Source organism: Empidonax traillii, unplaced genomic scaffold, assembly GCF_003031625.1.
Source record: "Empidonax traillii isolate 1590-97213 ecotype Southwest subspecies unplaced genomic scaffold, ASM303162v1 scaffold71:size1317347, whole genome shotgun sequence".
Classification (NCBI taxonomy): Eukaryota; Metazoa; Chordata; class Aves; order Passeriformes; family Tyrannidae; genus Empidonax; species Empidonax traillii.
Window position 1 is genome coordinate 191,320 of NW_020955264.1, and position 20,079 is coordinate 211,398.

The window sequence follows — 20,079 nt, forward strand, 5'->3', positions numbered from 1 at the left end:
TCCCATTATTATCTAAATCAATGTCCCTGAATGTATTTTTCAGTAGAACACTTCCAGAATCTAAAAAAGTAGGGTTAATCGTTCTGGTTACCTCTGGCATCACCACAGAAAGAGAGTGAAATGTTGTGGGCATCACTGCTTTCTTGTGCAAAAGTATGTAATGTAAATAATAGTGAGGCAATGAAAAATATGTAGAGATCATGCCTGTTCAGAAATTTTTATTTGTAACTCACCATATAATCCTCATAATATTTTTAGTTATTGCTAGCTTTTATTAACTTTCATTTTTTGACAACATGCCCCTCTATTTCTGCAATTCCTTTCTTTAACAGTCTTTTTTCCAAACATTTTCACATCTAAGTGGTCATATTGTATGTCAGGGACAGTGCAGCCTGAAGCCAGAGAAATGTGATAACAAGAGTAGAAAATTCTATACTTAGAAAAAATACTAATCAAGAAGACAAGCCAAGGATTCAGTCACTTAGAATTGTTCACCATCCTGTCTTTTCTTTCACCACTTTGCTGATTGGTGGCAGCGTTATTTTCTCTTTTATTCCTCAAAGGCCCAGTAAAGAGTTGGAAAAGTACAATTCTTCCTGACCCTTCAGAAAGGGTAAAATGTGTGAGATGTTTTCCCTTTACTATCCCTATTCTCATGGGAAAGATGTATTCTCCTTTCACTTCTTCTCCAAGGAAAAGAGTGTTTCTCACACAAACTAATCTACTTGCAATATATTATCTGTTTATTTTATTTACTCCAGAGTACACTCTTTTTAGGAACCAGCTTCTATTTGTTCTGTTTAGCTTCAAGCCAGTAAGGGCAAAGTGAACCCAAAATCCTTGCTAAATTTTAAGATCTGCAGTCATGCTTTCATCCTATTAATTGCATAGGAATTCAGTAAGAAGTATATAATTTGCACTGTGCTGGCCTTTGCCAGCTCACTTGGAAACAAGTATATAGTTCACTGTTCAATCCACTTAGTGATTCAGGGGGTTTTACTGACAAATTTTTACACGAAAATTCCAATTTATGATCTCTGTTGGTATCTGTTATGCAAATTCCTTATATAGTCTACAATGCAAATGTACAATGCATGAACTGCTCCTTTAAGAATGAATCTCTTCTCACAGTAGTGGGGTTCTGTAGTAAAACAGGTGTAAGAAAGATTAGAAAGTAGAATAATACCCATGCACATAGTATTATTTCTGACCTATGGATAATCTGAAACATACATATAATGTATGTATATAGAAAAAAAGATACAAAATATATTTAAATAATTCAGTTATTGGATAATCATAATTTTACAGTATAAGTGGTAAACTATTAGTTTATTTTTTTATAGTTTCATTAATAGATAAATAGTGCACTAAACCCTACGCATGAATCACAGATTAGAAAACGTGGTCACTTTCTGACTCAACTCTGAATGCTGAAACTCTTTACTTTCTGCTAGTTTAGAATTATTTCCTATTAGATGACAGTATTAGATATTTTAAGTTTGAAATTTTTATTTCCTTATTTTGTAGATAAAAGGCCTAGTGGAGTTTAGTTTTCAAAATTATATCTACTTTGGACAAAGGCCATCTTTGTCCTTTGCAGCAAAGGCAATGTATTCCGCAAACCCAAGATTCACAGTGTAGCAGCTGAAACATCATTGCTGAGAAGACAGTAACCAGGTCCAAACCTTCATTGTCTTTTTGATGAATTGGTAGCAGTGGTCTCTCCAGGCTTCAGTTTGAGGGCGTCATTGTGGTCTGTGTGAAGACTCTAGGCATAATTCAGGTTTTAACTATGTCAGTGGCTATTGTTAAATTGTTCCAGCTAATCATAATTATGTCTTTGAAGAGACATCTACTGCCATCAGAAACTTGAATCATATATTTTTATTATTTTGTCGTAACATATGCAAACCCAGGGAAAGAATACATGTAGTCTGTTAGTCTCAAGGTGGCACCACTCCTGAAAAGCAGAGCGTGTTCTCATCCCCAAGTGGAATGTGACTAAAAAGTGTGGGACTGGAAGCATCCTTTAGACTATGTGAATGGTGTTTAAAATTATTATCTTCAGCTATAGAAAAGTTACATGACATAGGATAGTCTAAGACAAGCAAATTTTTAAGCAGAAATACTTTTTCCCTTTCTGGTTCTTGTTGAGACAGCTATTCCAGAAAATACTGTGCATGCAAGGAAACCATTTTTATCGGACTTCAGTACCTTAAAGGTTTGAGCACTTGGCCTGAGAGCCAAAGCTTCACTCTTACTCTTTTTGGCACTGAAGCTATGAAAACCACAGAAGTTCTGGCAGGTTGGCATCCCTCCCACACACACCACTGGCAACAGACCTGATGCACTGTCGGAGTGGTGCCATTAGAGGAAAGGATCTCCAGAACCAGATTATACCCTTTAACGTTCATTATCCTGGAATTCATTTCCTAACGCTAGAACTTTAGGTCTTAATTTTTTTCTCTATTACCAAATCTTACTTTTTCTTCAAATAAACAAAAGCACAGAATGGAAGAAAATAGTTAAAACAGTTTAAAATAACTTTTCATTGTATCCCTTTTCTGAGAGTTCTCCCTGAGGGATCCTCACAGTCTTATTTAAACAGAAAGAAGCTCTTCTAACCTGTGATATGGATGTTTTGAAACATAAGATTGTAAGTCTGTTCAGGGGCTAGCAAGCAGCATCTTGTAACTTTAAGTGTCTCAAATGTCTTTAAAGTTTGGACAATACTTTGAGAATTAATAGATTTTCAAACCATGAAATACTGTTATTTATTTTCTGCTGTTGATTCTGTCTCAAAAGCAAGTTTGTTATTGATAGGAGTTACTGATGTTAGCTCAGTTATTCCTCAGGTTTGGGTATATATTATTTCTCCAACTGAAAAAAAAATAATTAAGATACTTGTTTGAAAGTGAGGTTAAAAGCTGCATGCAGTGGAGAAGGAGTCTTCTTAAAGGAAATCCATACAAAATCACTAGCAAAAACAAAAAAAGGAAGATATTACTTGGAAAATGACAATTTTAGCGTTATTATAAATGAAAGGCAAAGCTCTATTAAAGTTAAAGCAATATTATTAAAAGATGTGCTAATTTTCAGTTACATTTTCTGTAGAAGACCAATTAGTTTAAAAGGCTTGACAACATTAACTGCAAAACATAAGCAGTCTGGTAATTATACTTTAAAAAATGATTGAACAAATGGGAAAGCATCCCCAAAATATCTGAAAGAGCAGCACTACAGTTCCAGAGCATGGGCTAGGTGGCACTGCTAGCTCAGATATCTGTGTCATAATTTCCTTGCTATTTACCCAGTTTCAGTGTCTATGATGCATTTCCTTTTTTTTATGTTTAGTCTACACCTATTTCATATTCTCATTCCAGGGGCCGACTAAAGCAATGTCATACAGATGTCCAGGGTTTGTTTAATGACAGCAGCAAACAAGTATTTCATCAGTTATGATTTTATATTAAACAAAAGGAATTCTGTGCCATCACTGGGAAGTGCCTTGTTACTTTAAATACAACAGCACCTTTCCAAAGACATTCTGTAGATCAGTTTCTTACAAGTACTGGCATATCCAGGCCATGTACCCTCCCATAGAGCAAGTAGAAGATCACTCTCAAATTAATTTCAGTGTATTATTATTCCACAGGAAATGGATATCAGCTAGTTCAGCTTTTCAGTGTCCCCCCAGTTCCAAACTGGCAAGAGGTAATAAGAGGAGTCTGATTTTTGTGACAATCAAAAGCACGGATAGACAGGTTTTTCCTGAGGAGTTTTAAAGACATTAGTACAGGAGGAAGAGACACTATTTAGCAGATGGTGACAAGTTACAGCTTCCTATTCACCCATCTTTTCTCGCTTATGGTTGGACATTTTCTGGTCAGATGCAATGCTGGAGCAGTTTGTCCTGAAATTTGGAACCTTTTCTCTCACTGATGACATAAAAAACCCCAAAACCCATCACTTGACTACACTCATCCAGCTGATTAAATGGTGACATCCACATCCATCATGGTGTGAAACCCAAATTAAGCCACTGTTCCAAGATAAATGTTGCCTCCTTTGCTAGTACATGTCTTTGCTTTGCCTTAACATTTGTATAGCAGTGGGAAGCCTTTCTCTGGTGACAGCATTATGTTCCATCAACAGTAGACCTGGTTCTTTTTTCATTTGCATCTTGGATTCTGGCTATTGCTATAATTTGAATTACAGAATAGAGAGAGAAAGGGTTGGAAATCAGTGAAGGCTTGCATATTTTACTCCTAAAGGGTAATGAAATTATTAGTACTATTTTAGACTTTTGCATGTTTTACCAGTCACTGCAAGTTAGCAGTCTATAAAATAGGCTATTTTAAAAGAACTAGAATTCATCAGTCTCAGAGCAAGTGATCATTTCTTACCATAACTGGCCTCATTTTAAAACAGATATGAAAAAAACACCAGTAAAGATACGCTTTTACTTTTGTTTCATGTTCTTCTGTGTTGATTTATAGATGTAAAACTGAGAACAGCAGTTTTGAATAATACTAAATATCACTACTTAGAGAAGAAAAGGAATCAAAAGTCCATAATAAAAGAGTGGGGAAGGCATGAGAAAAGACCCTATTGTAGAAAATGTTATGCTTTTGTCAAGATGTGTGCTTAGGGTGCCATATAGAATATATTCTTATATATATTATATAAGAATATATATAATGTATGTATTATAAGAATATATTGAAGCACATTTTTCCGAGGGCTTCTACAATTGAAGTTCCTCTAACTTCTAGATCTGGCAGAATTGTCTTTATATCCATGAAACTGGTGTCAAGCAACATTGCTGCCTAACCGCAGGAGCAAAGGAATTGTGCTCATTATTTTAGTTCTGAGTGCTATATAGCACATGCTGACAAAGCAAAGCAAAGAGACTCACTTTAGTGCTTTTTTTTTTTTTTTTTTCCTTTGGATTCTGAGTACTTCCATGTTTGAAAAGTATAGCACAGTCGGAAGAGTTGCCAAAAAGAGCAACTCTGATTCTCACCTCAGGGACATCAAGGAAGAAGTAATTGAAGAATAAACAATCATGCCTGGATGTCTTCTCTCTCTCACCATGGCAATTCCTATTAAACATCATGTAATTGCTCCAGACTTACATTCCTGAAAGGGGTCACATTGATTTTTCTGTATGTTAAGAAAGGTTTGAGTATTGCACTTGAATTGTTACAGTGCATCCACATATGTAAGAGCTGATTTGAGATTGTTTTACACTATCTGAATCTTCCTGAATCCCTGTTTATGTCAGATTACTCTTTAAAGTACTCTTTGTATTTAAAATATGTAGTGCCTTACCCAAGCTAATTTAAAATAATTGGAACTGATGAGATGCAAATATTTGCTTTAGGGCATATATAACAATAACAATATGTTCCTCTCATTTTAATTGAGTCAACAGGTGAATGGCACAATAGCCTATGTAAATAAGCAGAGAAGCTTGAAGTTATTAAACTTCAGTGTAACAATGAAAAACATTGGCACATAGAATTTGTTTTCTTCTGTTTTATCTGTTGTCTCAAGCAAACAATGAAACTGAAATTTCATTATACAAAGAAAGAATATCAAAGTAACATGGACAGGAAGACAGTTCTGCTTTTTGATCTCAGAATAAAATATTTCAACCTGTACCTCAGTTTACCCATGTATTAAATACAATTACATTATATGGATAGACCAATGAATTTCATTGAAAAGTATTATTTAAAAATTATTCTCTTTGAATAACAAGCTCTGTTTGAGAATTCATTTCATTCATTTTTACTTGGTTAGATTAAAGACATTTGTTCCAAGTTCTAAATTCAACAGAAGTCACAGATCCAGTAATGTCAATTCTGTGTATTTTACAGTGAGCTCATTTTCTCCTTGTATGTCTCCCACACTTGCAAAGCTTCTGAAAACACAGACATTAGTGGCATTATAAGTGATGGTGTCTCCTCTTTTTGTTCAACATTTTTTTTTCCCAGTACAATGCACTGCAGATATTTAACTGAGTATATCTGAACTATACCAGTATACTTTTAAGTGAACTTGAAAGTCATTCATCTGGATTTAAATTAATATTTTACATACCCATTGTTTGCCTGACAGACCAGCAATGCTACAGATGCTGGCAAAATGTCAGTGTGGAGTAAATCTTCCCTAATAAACCACACTTACCCTATACCCTAGAGTTTTTTAAAAGGACCACCAGGATCCCAAACTCATCATACATTTATCTGGAATGAACTCAAGATGTTTAATTGATACATGCTTATGTCTGAACACTGTCAAGTCTCGTAATAAGATGTTTAGTACAATACATCGGTTAGACTGCTAGAGTCCAGCCACAGTAATAAGTAATGACATTTGCAGCACAAAGGCAGCTCCCCAACGAATTGGTGACAAGAGTAAAAAGGCAATCTAGCCTGTGTAAGCTTTAAATGTGGTCTGAATTTTACAATTGCATGTCCTAAAGCCCATTATTAGACATGAAGGCGATGAGAAGGAAAGCAGTCATTGCATCATTACTAACACCAATTATAGGAAACATAAATCATTCAAATTTTTGTACTTTAATAAAAATCAGCCTGAATTGGTGTTTAGAAGGAAGGATCTAGTATAGAAGCCTAATGGGATAGAAGAAAATAGAGTAATTGGAAGCTGCTGTCTTTTCACTTTCTATATAAAATTATTTGAAGAGACAGCCAAGAACTTTAAACAGCAGAAACCCGGAAAAGTTGTAATTTGGATGTCTTCAGTTGTGACTTTAATGGTGTTTGCTTAAAGAGCTTTCTTTTATCTCTGCAGACATACTTCAATGACAATATCCTCACACTGATACGGACATTGGTAACAGGAGGAGCCACACCAGAGCTGGAAGCACTGATTGCTGAGGAAAATGCATTGAGAGGAGGTTACAGCACGCCCCAGACACTTGCAAACAGGGACAGGTGTCGAGTTGCTCAGTTGGCTTTGTATGATGGGCCGTTTGCAGACCTAGGGGTAAGATCATGAGGGAAATGTAGGACCAAGGCTGGTCTGCACCATATTTGCTTTCTCTCAAACCGAGTGAAAAATCTATCTTAATAAGCCTATAATTTCTGTAATTTAATAGAGCTTTTGGATTGTTTAACAATTTACAGCACAGGGTGCTAGCTTTGCTCTTAACCTTTTTAAGAAGCTATATGACTGCCCGGTGTCCTTACCTGCATATTTCATATAGAAAATCCTGTAGCTCTTCTTTGTCAGCTAAAGAGATGGATAAACTGATTTCGATGATATAACTATTCTAACAATAATGCATTGTAAATGTAAGTAATATATATATTTTTGTTGGGCTTTGATAAGCTTATAGTGTTTTCATGGAGCTTACATTTCTTAAAATATGCTTATTAGCTTGAAAACAAAGCTATAAGTTTTGTTTTCTGCTGTTGCTGGATGAATGAAAATTCATGTGAAATCCTAATTTTTCCTAAGAGTTAAGTAGAAAAACAAAATCCAAAACAAAACAAAAAATTAAAAACCAATCCCAAATAGACAAATGATCTTTTTAAAACAGTGCAATTGGATAAAGAAATATCTAGAATTTTTTTCTAGACCACCTTTTTAAATCTTGAGGTGAATCCCAAAGCACACTTCGCTTTGATGATGATGTAGGATTTGCTATTTCTTGAATTAACCTTGTGTTCACCAGCTCTGTTCAAAAAGAATGGAGCAATCTTCTTCACAAAAATGACAGGGAATCTCAGTTTAAGGATTAAGGGCAGCAAGAGTACACAGATAGAAGCAAACAGCCTTTCATTTCATGTAGAAGTCCAATCATAGCTAAGGCTAACAGCTCATCAAAACACTTGGGCATGCAGCATAACATTTCCAGAAATAAAACAAGCAATACCAATCCTTTCAAATCCTTTCACCAGAGCCTCAATTGCACTACATCTGTGAGGGCAGAATGCATTAACACTCTATTACTTAAGAATCACTCTTTGAGATACATGAATGATCAAATCTAAACTTTTTTTTTGCTAATCAAAACATTTTATGTTATTTATGACAAATGGCATACATCTCATCTTTATTTTACAGAGGGAGATATTTTGTTACCCTTTTAACCCCACAGAACTCTAATTTCTGTTGTGCTCCCTGGTGAATTTTTTTGTCTGGATGACAGTATGGCTGCTGCCAAGAAAGGGTCAAAGATACTAACCATTTTGATACCACAGTTAATGTAACTTGTAGAATATGCATTGTCTGGTACCAAAATTTATATTTCCAGCCTAAAGCAAATCACTCCTTACAATTTAGCATCATTTCAGGCACCAAGGCTCTCTTAAATAATGATCACTTTACATAGTTACTTATTTGAAATAAAATATTTAGATCATTCATTTCCTTGGATAAAAGGTTCTCATTTGAGACAAACAACAGATTATTTATATATTGTCCTTTTTTTATAAGTTCATATTGGAAAACCTGATCCCCAACGTTGTGCTAACAGAAAGGAAAGAAAGTAAATGTGCTGATCTGTTGTTTTTTTTAATCTCTCCCCTCATTCTCCTAGGATGGAGGTTGTTATGGAGATCTATTTTGTAAAGCACTGAAAACATACAATATGCTTTGCTTTGGAATTTATCGATTAAGGGATGCACATCTAAGTACTCCCAGCCAATGCACTAAACGGTAAGTCCAGTCTTCTAGAACATCTCAGCTTTACTGTTCTTCAGTCTTCTCAGCAAGGAAGATCCCAAGGCCTGTCATAAATCTAAAAAAGACCTTTCTCCATTTTTGGCATAAGTTTGCCACAATAGCTAATTCTTTGAGGCCTTCACAATGACTCTTTAGCTGACTTTAAATTATAAGCTGGATATCACAGTATAAATTTTAGCTAATTTTATTCAAAAAATTTTTAATTAAATTTTCAAATTTTATCATTATCATGTTTGCTTTATGATGATCCACTGTTTGCGTGCAAGAAAAGGACTTCCATTTCCTGATATCAATCAACTGTAAATCAGAGGATAATAATTCAAATTATAGTAGCTAGTCTTTTTTCTGAATGCTCAAAAATACTCCTTTGGGCTTCCCATCAATACTATCTGTATCTAATCATAATTTCTTCCAGTAAGTGGAAATCCTTCCCTTGGTAGACTCCATTTTTACTTCAGGAGCACCAAGCCTGATCCTAGTGCTTTAAATAGAGCAGACACATTTCCATCTTTGCAAACTGAAGGTCATTTAGTAGCTTGCTTGAAATGTGTCTTAATTAAGTGCCTTCTAGAAATACACACACAGACCCATACCAGAAGTATCACAAATCTACCATCTGTTACTGTTTCATGCTGTACAAAAAGCATCATTATTGGGTGAACATGGCAACAAACAACCCTGAAGCCCACCAAAGTGGTTTCTTCTGTAAGGCTTTGGACAAATTGGGTAGAAAAAATGATTTGCAGTTTGGATTCACACTACATTTGCTATAGTTCAGTTATTTGTTGGATTATTAAGGGAATTCTGTCCCTGAAGCAGCTAAGCAGATTTCTTATGAGCACAGAATTAATTTGAAAATTAATTTGAAAAGAAGTTTTAAGCTTTGTGTTCAATTTTTCATTTCTTGCTTGGACAGAAAATACCTATTGCCTTCCTCAAGTATGTTTTTCATGTGCATGATAAAATTTAGCAGCTGCTCTATAAGCCCTTCCTACCCTGAAAGGGCATTAGGTGAAGAATTAGGAAATTCTTGAAATTGAGTGACTTTTTATTTCAGATCTGGGATTTATACTAAGCAATGTTAGACTCTTGGATGTTCAGATTTCTCTTTATAAATGCTCTTTGAGGCATGAATGTATATATGGAATGGATAAGCAACATTAACCTCACTACAGATTTACTGATATATTTTCTTTAACTTGTTTTATCTAGAGTCACGATCCAAACAAATAATTGTAACCCTTGCTCTATTGACAGTACTTAAATATTTAATAACTATATATATTAAATACGTATTTAAATAGAACTGCATATAAAATCCCTGTCTCCTTGCTTTCAGTCATTCTTTAAAATACTGTTTCTGGTGGGTATGTTACAGGTTTTTGTCAATATGTAAATCTATTTGCTAGAGTCATTGCATTATGGTGCAGCTAGAGAAAGGAGAATGGTTTGCATGGTGTCTTCTCTGAAAAATCATTATGTGATTCACTTGAAGCACATCCTCCTCAGACATTATGTCTTTCCAACAGAAAACATGCAAAAAGTAACAGCTGATGTAAAAAGGTCCTAAATCATAATGGAAGTTACGTGAGCTACAACTAGGTACAAACTGCAGGAAACAAATGCAAAACTCTGGCTAAATCTCATGAGCTAACATCTCTAGAAGAAATTGTTTAAAATAAATCTAAACCTGTTTTCTCTTTTTTTCTTTATTTCTTTTTTTTCCAGTTATGTTATCACAAACCCACCATATGAATTTGAGCTTGTGCCGACAGACTTGATCTTCTGTTTGATGCAATTTGACCACAATGCTGGCCAGTCCCGAGCCAGTCTTTCTCATTCCTCCCATTCCTCCTATTCTTCCAGCAAGAAGAGCTCATCAGTTCACTCTATCCCATCCACAGCAAATCGACCGAACCGCACCAAGACCAGGGATTCCCGGGAAAAACAGAAGTATGTGCAGGAAGATAGACTTTGATATGTGTATCTACTCCCACTGTGTGTGAAACTTGCATTCACCACCCATTCTCCCCAGTTAATGTTTCCAGCAGTGATGTTCCCTGTTTTCCCATGGAGTTTTCCCTTTTTGTACACATATTTTGCATATGTATGACAGTGTGCATGTGATTGTCATTTTTATTTCACCACCATAAAACCCTTAAGCACAACAGCAACAAAGCAGACGGACCAAAAGTTATTTATGATGCTAGGGGAGAATAAAAAAGAATTCCAAACCCATAGGCACACTGAAAACATAAATAACTCACTGCAGTTACTCTACATAGACAAAAATAGAGAATATTTAACATGAACACTTGCTCTTGATGTCCGAGATCCACAAAGAAAGTAATTTAGTGCAGAAGTGTTGATGTATGTTGAGGTATGGGGTTTTTTATATTCATATTTAGAGGAGCTGATACATTTATTTTAAGCTTATAAAACTAATGGAAAAAAAAGAAAACCTGCAAAAAAAAAATCCCTACTGATTTTTCACTCTCAAAGCATATATTATATAGGGCTTACACTCTTTGTATAGATTATTGCTACACACCTGCTTTATACCAAAGCAATATCAGGGACTTTTCTGCTTGTTTAAGGATTTTCTCTAAAATACTAGCCCTTTGGAGATAGCGTGTTTTCCCTTTAACACTTATATTGTCTGGGCATGAAGTTTTAAAACTCCAATGGTTTAATTTAAGTTTAGAAAGAGTCTAATTGCATATTAAATTATTATTCTGTCTATTTATACTGCCACATGAATAGCTATATTTTCTTTCACTTTTGACATTTGGGATAAAAAGCCATATGTATCATAAATATTGGATGTAAGTCATTAAAAACTGCCTTCCTGGGACTTTTACGTCTTTAAAAGGTGAATTAGTCACCTTATGTACAGAATAAATAATGTTCAGAAAAGAGCAAGCATTTTTCTATGCTTACTTATCAGATCTCGAGGGATTTTGTTCCTTTCCCCAGATGGTAGTTTAACTTTTCCAAGTTAGAGTGCTGGTATAAATCTTCCAATAAAAGTCCTAATATGTTAAGATCCTCCAAAATCTTGCTGCATGTTCTACCTGTTTTTTTTCCAACAGGTGCATGCCAATTTGCAGGAATACAGGGGGAAACAACTGAGTGCCTTTAAGTCTCTCCCATTTGAGAAGAAAAGGTGCTGTGCCCAAGACAGCTAATGAGGAGAACAAGAGGGCTGGATTGGAAATATTCACTGTGCTGAGGCGTCATGTTCTACACACTTGTCTGAATTTAGTTCTTGCAAATTATCACCAATGGCACATGTAGCCAAAAGAAATTGTGTCAGGGAACTAAATAAAGTAGTGGAAAGGAACCTACTGTAGACAGCCATAGAAATTATACTTCAGGCTTGCTTTTATTTTTTGTTTTTATTTAAATTTCAGAAGCCTTTTGATATACAACTAGTTCTAGGTATATGGAGAGTTTCTTAGAGTAGGAAGGGCAGTAACACATCCTCTTCCCTGGCTACCCAGCAAGAAAGCATGCAGACACAAAATAAATATTTGGATTTGGAATGATTAGCATTGTAACTGCCAACTCAGACAAGGTGCTTTTATGGTTAGTATTGTTTTCTACCTTCCCCTTCCCCAAGCATGATAATTTTGAAAATTTGCTTGCTGTGTGAATTGACAATGAAGCCAAGCACTTTTACTGACAAAACCTGGAACCATGTAAGTGGGCTACAGAGAATACCACCACCGTGCAGTGCTAACCATAATGATTGGAATACAGTATATATGTGTGTGTGTGCATTCAAATGCAGCTGTAAGTCCAATCAGTGAAATACGTTGCAAATTATGGATGCTCCCCTACAAATGAGGCTATTACAGTTGCTCTTCATCATAAAGAAAAATTCATGTGTTTCTTTTTTCTAAGAAAGTGATGTTTTGCCCTGAGAATATTTATTACTTCAAGGATGTGCCAGTTAAAGTGCTCAACCAGAAATATGACAGTTTAAAAGCATTGTAAAACTTACATAGCTTACTTCTTTTTCTAAAGTGCAACAAGGATGAATAGAATGGGCCAAGGTATGAAAATTAATGGTTCTGCATGACCTAGCAACTGCTGTGGGTTTCCTTCTATAACTTTGTCCTTGTGAAAACTTGTGAAATTAAAAAAAAAATAGTTACAAACTTTATTCAGTTATTGGTTTGTTTGTTTGGTTGGTTGTTTTGTTGGTTTTCCTTTGCCTTTTTTTCCCTCCAAACCAAAAGTAAAACTGGCTGCTGCTGCTGCTGCTGTTGCTCAACCCTGTTTTATTTTTTATCCTCTCATCTGCTTGCCTTTCTAAATGCACGTGTCCTTTTGTAAACACCCAGGTTCCTGCTCAGTGAAGATGCCTTTCCTGGTGCAGACATTAAATTCCCATTCCTCATTCCAATTTCTTTCCTCTCTTCCCCTCCCTACTCTCCTATCCCTTGTGTATGTACATGAGCATCTTTTTATGTTGGCAATATTTATTGAAGATAGTCAAGAGCAGTTATGCATTTTGGAAGAATGTTAATGGCTTTGACACCAAAATGCTTTTCCATTAATGTTTTATCTGGTTTCCATTTAGCAGAGAAAGGAAGGGTGTTAATATGAAGCCACTTGTCACATCATACATAATGTTTTTATCAAAAAAAATAGTATTTGTGTAATTGTGCAGCTCAAATAGAAAAAATATAAACAGCGTGCATTAGAGAAGCAACTTCTCTACTTTATGAGCAGCAGAAGAGGAATATCTAATATGGATGCAAATCTGAATTCTTCAAAATATATTGAAGTCCAGTTCACCTTTGTCCTAAAGTTAGAATTCTATAAGTTTTGCCTTTCAGTTATATCGTGCAATTTCCACTGCTGACTCTAGTCAGATTGATCAAATAGCTTATTACAGTGATAAAGATTTTCTGATAGAGTTATACTAATGCAACTGGGAGGCTGGTCATTACAAGTAGAGAAATGCTTAAATCAACTATGTTTTGTTGGGTTTTATACTGAAAAGTAAGAGGAAATCTCCTGTCCTATTCCAAGTCAGACATCCCTAGTAGAATGGTTAGTTTCTGAAAGGAAGGAAATATCACCAATGTCAAGATGTTTTAGAGCTTTAAATGGAGGTCCTGCCATTTATATCGGTCCCAGCAGAGTTTCAACATTGGAAACGACGTTCTTAGTGAGCTTAAGTGTTGACACAAAACTGTCTGCAGGTTCTTGGCATGGGTTCCCACTGACTTAAACAGAGAGTTAGGCATTTTCTAATGAAATTCCATTGTCCAAAGTAAGAATTTTCTGAGTTTAAAAAATAAAAAATCACTAAGAGCAAGTGCAGAACAGCACTTTTGTCACAAAACTTTAGTCGCCTTGGAGCAAGATAAAGACCTTCGCAGAAAGTAAGAATAGTTCCTTGTCTCTCTCCCTGCAAATGTAAAATACTCATCTGCCAAACAAAGAGTTGCTGAGCAGGTGGGGGGAGAAACTTTCCCTTTTTTCTCATGCAGGAACAAATTGCATGGGAGAATTTTCAGCTTAGTTATAAACAAGCTCTCTGCATGGAGGGAGGGGATCCACAAACATACATATAGACTAATTTGAAACTGCAAGTGTCACAAAAGAGAAAAAATGTGTGTTTTAAACAATGGTAAGGTAATCTGAGATTATAGTGAGAATAGAAATTTAGTAAAATCTTTGTGTTAGCTAGTACCTTAGTTTGTGTTAGCTAGTACTGTCTTTGCCTCTGCTCAGAAGAGAGGGTGTTTCAAAGTGATGTTTGTTCAAAGTTGTTACTTAGTTCAGAATTAATGACAGAAATTTTAAAGAATCAGACTGTTGGAGATAATTGCTGGCATCTTACCCATGTCAAAGAAATCTATATTTTGATCATTTTACTTTAATTATTTATATCCTTTTTTATGCTGCAGGAAGAGTCTTATACAAAATTGTTAATTTTTATTTATTTGTAATAAGAGCATGAAGCCTTTAGAACCTTCGTGGATGCACTGGCATGCTGATATCCCATTAAAACACCAGTGTTGGAGAGGAAAGTAAATGTTTTCTGCTTTCTGATGCACTTAGCTGTTCCATCATTTCTCAGGTGATGCTGTCAAAAACAAACCTGCCAAATAGTGTAGGGAGATCAGGGACTCTCTTCAATAGCTCTTAAAAAAAACCTATGCCTATTATCTCTATTATATAGAAACATATATGATAAGGATCAATATGCATAGTCCAAAAGGGAGAGAAATAGGAACGTGACAGAGTACTCAAAAGAGCTTGGTGGATATAACAATATAGAAAGACTTAAATAAACTAGGTACTCTAGCCTTTAGAGCAGTTCAAAAAACCCCTTTTTTAAGATAAGTAAAAATCTGTGCTAAAACTCTGGAAGACATATCACAGTCAGATTGTGAGCATAGCATAAAAGAATGGAAAGTGTAAGACATTCAAGAAGGACATTAGTAACTTGGAGCAGAATATATTAGTGGTCAAGAGTAAAGAGGAGGAGCGTTAAGTTTACATTTCAAAGGTAAGTATAGAGGTTGATAAACTTCCACAGGAAATTCATTGTTATGTGGTCAAAGACAATTTTAACAGCAGAAAGGAACAGGAAAGGTATAAAACTGTGTCCAACCATTTGATACTGGAGATGCTCGTGCTTAGATCAAAGTTTCGGCACTGGCAAAAAGAAATCTAAACAGCAGAAGAAATTAGAATTTACCAGTTTCTGCAAATATTATTAATGTTCTGTATTTATTGCTTGCCAGCTAAATGCAAAAAGAGATGCAATGGTGTCTTTTAAAAGATGAGCTCCCCATATATATGAGTTTTATTGTAAAGATTAACATATAAATAATTAGCTTGTTTTGAAAATTTTAGGGAAAGCAGGGTGTTTTGAAATGCTTTTACACTGGCTGCTGAGAAACACAATGCAGTTATGATCCTTAGCACTCAAGTAGTTCTCCCCTTTCTTGCTATGACATTGAACTAACATGCACCAAGTTCTGTTTGTAAGGAAAGTTTGTGCACCATGTGTTAAAAAAGAAGTTCGCGGTGCTTAACTTGTCTCAAAATCATTTTAAGCATAAACCATTAGAAAACTGTTAGTTTGAAATTGTTTATGTGATCTCGCAAGGCTTTTAAAACATGATAACCATCACACTTTACACCTCTCTGAAAGGTTAGTTTAATCGTAGATCACATAAAATTGGTTTCCACAAATGCATAATGGTTCATGTGTCACACTTGAACTAAATGGTTTTTTAAATGGAGCTGAAATTATTTTGATGTGTACACATTCCCAGATTTTTTTTTCCGACAACCTTTCTTAAACTGGCCCCCATCAGGAATCATTCCCTTAAAGTCTCATTAATAATTCAGATGTTCTGATTACTTTAAAAGATCTATGGAATTGAGGCTTCTTTTTTTTTTTTTTTTTTTTAACTGCTTGACAAAAAGATAAATGAATGTAGAAAGAAGCAGTAGGAGTCTGGCAAGCTGTAGATCATCTCTGAACAGATTGTAACTTTATCATTCTGTCAGGAAGAATAATTTAAAGCACTTAATCAGTTAGCTTCAGTGTGCAGGATGTAACATTATGAATTCCTATCGTCCAATCTGTTCAAATCAAAGGGAACTTAATTATAGTAGGTAAGAGAGAGAGGGAGATGGGAGATTGAACATCGTTCAGACTCAGGCAACTTTAAGGGGGTAGGGAATTATTCAACCTGATCGCAAATGAGTAGGATTTTTTAAACAGAAGTAAAAACCATTTTAAAAATGTCAAGAAAAACAGTAGAGTATTCCTGTTTGTCTTCAGTAATAAGCCACTAATGAGTAATATAATTCCTTTTTCTTCAATTTGTTTTTTAAAAAAGTGTAAGAACAGGTAACAAATAGATTGGGGGAAAAAAAAAGCTGGATTAAATGCTCATGAGTTTGGGGTTTGTTGTTGTGGGATGGGGGTGCTGCATGTATATTCTTGAAATCCATATCAAGTGTAAGTGTTTAAATGGGATATTCACAAAAGTGACTGAGAAGTCCAGTAATTCTGGAAATTAAGCTACCTCTTGAGAGGTTCTAACTCCAAAGCTGGTTGCTTATTTTTGTTCAGTTATGCCCAGGTATTTGTCCTTTATTCTTCCCAGTCTTTCAGTTTCTTTTCTCTCTTTTACCTCCTAAGCTTTTGTGCTTGATCCTTTAGTTTCCTAGGTGGATTTTGCTTTGCTTATTTTTAATCTTTTATTTATTAAAAAATTAGTATTTCTTCCACTCTTGCCCTGATTCCAGATACTGCAGCATTTCAGTGGTTTGCACAAGTAGCAATTTGTATTATGTAAGCGCGACACTAAAGCTTCTCCAGCATTTTGGGGTTCCCCATTGGAATGAGAAGTAGTGCATACATGTAAGAGCAGCAGCTCTGATGTGGTACACTTTAAATCTTGCATATAATAATGAAAATGCCCAAAAACATAAGTGTCCACTGCTCTGCCCTCCCACCTCTGGAATATGGGGAAGGAGGACAAGACTGGAGACCCCTGTTCACAAATGCTTGTCAAAGCACAAGCTGCTGGATGGCCATAAGCCACTCTTTAGATCAGGAGTTTCAAAGTCTTTGAATACAGCTATCTTATAAAGTTGCACTCCTGTAACCGAGAAATTAACAGAAGGAGTTGTTTTCTAAAGGGTTTAATAAAATTATTTTTATTTTTTCCCTTTGTGAATTTTAAAGAGATTTTGTCCATACCCTCATATGAACAGTGCAATATGATGCTTACAATGACAAACAGCTAGGGAATGGCTGCAATGCTGCAGCCTCTCAGCATCCTCACTCCCTCCCATATTGCTCCCATCCCACCTTAAAGCGTACCATAAAATTCCTCCTGTGTTCGTGGAGGCAGACACTGCCCAAAGACAAAAAAGAAAAGCTTCCTCTAATCTTCAAGTCCTGTTTCCTTTGCCTTGCTGTCCACCTATGACAACCAATCCATGCATGATTAGCTGGAGCCCCTACTAGAATCACCTGCTGCACCTGGTGTATTCCATACACCTTCTTAAACTGTGGAGTTCAGCAGTGCCCAAGCACCTATGTTTCGAAGTAGCGATATAAATCCCACCCTGTGTAGGAAGGCTGCCATCTGGCAGCATGAATACAAGTCTTTTTTATTCTAGCACCAACTGCAGAAAGCTCTTTTTATTCTCCTGCATGATTTCTGAGACAGTAATAGTGACCATCCAGAGGTTGAAATGGTTCAGAGAAGTGTCTGTCTCTTTAGGTGCTTCTCTGTGTATAGACTCACATGCTCTTTTCTGCATTACCCTTATCCCAGCTGCTCTCCCTGGCTTCTCAGTATCATTTTTTCAATAAATGAGTCAGAGGGTTTTCACCTAAGCATGGGATAAAAAAAGATCCAACAAGCAAAATAGCATATTGGCAGTTTTCTTTAGTTTCTATTGTCAAATCTGCAAACGTCATCTTCCTTTCATGAACAGTATTTTCAGAGGTATTAATCTAATGCTGTACTGCTAATAATTAGTCAATCACCTTCTGCTGATCTCTTCTCTATAAACTTTACTGACTGCTCCCCCTATTTTTTTTTTAATGTTTATGTGTATATGTAGTTCACTAATTAAAACTTTCATTTTCCCTCCTTATTCTGTCTCTACCTGTTTCGCTCCTTAGCAGAAAAGAAATGGTTTACAGATGAGCCGGATAATGCCTATCCCAGAAACATTCAAATCAAGCCCATGAGCACTCACATGGCCAATCAGATCAATCAATATAAATCAACAAGCAGCTTGATACCACCAATCCGAGAAGTTGAAGATGAATGTTGACTCCTTCGAGGCCAGAACTATTTTTTTAAAGCCTGACAAACTTCATGAATGGTGATGTGACATTTATTCCTCTTACATGCTGAACCACTGATGGAGAAGTTAAGAAGGGCAAGCTTAATGGGAAAATGAAGTAGACAGATCTTTGTTTGTCTGCCTTTAATATTGCTTCCACATATTTTGGAAACTATTTCATTTATAAATGAACATAATCAAAACTAGTCATGTATAGCCTCTAGCATTTTAAATTATTTTTATTTATTAGAAAAAAATATATTTTTTTCTTTTTTTTCATTGTCAAGTATTTTCCCTTAAAAAAACCTGCATGTGTGGCCAGACTCCTAAGAATTAAAACAAACGAACAAACAAAAAAAGAAACAAGAAACCCTCGGTCTTTGGCTTAAAGGAGAATGATGGTCACAGTTACAAGGATGTGTAATAAGGGAGACAAATGATATATTTACAAAAAGGGAAAAAAAAAAAGGTCCAACTTGTATTTTAGTAAATCAAAAAAAAAAAAAAAAAAAAAAAAAAAAAAAAAAAAAAAAAAAAAAAAAAAAAAAAAAAAAAAAAAAAAAAAAAAAAAAAAAAAAAAAATAAAATTTAAAAAAAAAAAAAAAAAAAAAAAAAAAAAAAAAAAAGAAAGAAAACACCCTACAACAACTCACCAAAATGTTTCTTTACTGGAAGATGTGTATTTTGTTCAGCATCAACACCAGCTCTTAATAAACTGAACTTATTTATTTTCAAAGTTGAAAGTCATATTTTTGTACATGTAACATTCTTCTGAAATATTCTTTGTTTTATTAACATACATAGATCATCTTAATTGCCAGTTATGTGAGGGTCCAAGAACCTCCCCCCCCACACACTGCGCCCTGCCCTGTCTCGCACACACACACACACACACACACACAGAAACCCAGCATCCTCAGTAACTTTCTGTAACACTAGCATAGGGAATGCCACTGCCCTAAACCAAGGGCCATGTAGATAAGGTGCACTTGCTATAAATGGCAAATCTGGCAATTTCACTTCACTTCCCATTAGCCATCAGCAGTTGCTAATTTCAGGAAAGCAGGTTTGGCAATTCTTCTTTTGCCATGTATTACTGTGCTTTCATCCAGACTGCATAAAACGCAGCATGGAAGCGTAAGTTATAAATTGTCTCGTCTACCATATTTTGTTACTTCTTTACTTCAAAAGTGCTGATGGCCTTTCATTGGTCTGATTTGGTTCAAATTCTTCCCGATACATATAGAGATTTAGCTCCAGCCCTTTGCACTTTGGTTAACGCATACTTTAGTAAAGGACACACTGAATCTCCTTTTGGGGAATTGAGATCAGGATAAGAACTGGTTTAGCCTCAGCTCTATGATCTTGCAACATGCTGCCCTCAGTTCATTCTTGCACCAAGTAACATCCTATTTTAGCAGCTGATTTTTTTGGTTTTGCTTCCGCCCCCCCGCCCCCATAATTTATTTTCACTTTGCTGGGACACCACACATAAAAGTA

General features: G+C 35.4%; 1 protein-coding gene across 1 annotated transcript in view; it reads left to right on the forward strand.

Annotated features, from left to right (window-relative positions):
• Window positions 1-19,036, forward strand: part of LOC114055902 (calcium-activated potassium channel subunit alpha-1-like) — a gene marked incomplete at its 5' end in the record, with an annotated part of 191,679 nt that extends 172,643 nt beyond the window's left edge. Inside the window, 5 exons of the mRNA XM_027880516.1 lie at window positions 6,829-7,023; window positions 8,582-8,700; window positions 10,456-10,680; window positions 12,757-12,785; window positions 18,413-19,036. Coding sequence (XP_027736317.1) covers window positions 6,829-7,023; window positions 8,582-8,700; window positions 10,456-10,680; window positions 12,757-12,785; window positions 18,413-18,567 — 723 coding nt within the window. The remainder of the gene's footprint in view (window positions 1-6,828; window positions 7,024-8,581; window positions 8,701-10,455; window positions 10,681-12,756; window positions 12,786-18,412) is intronic.
• Window positions 19,037-20,079: the final 1,043 nt, after the last annotated feature.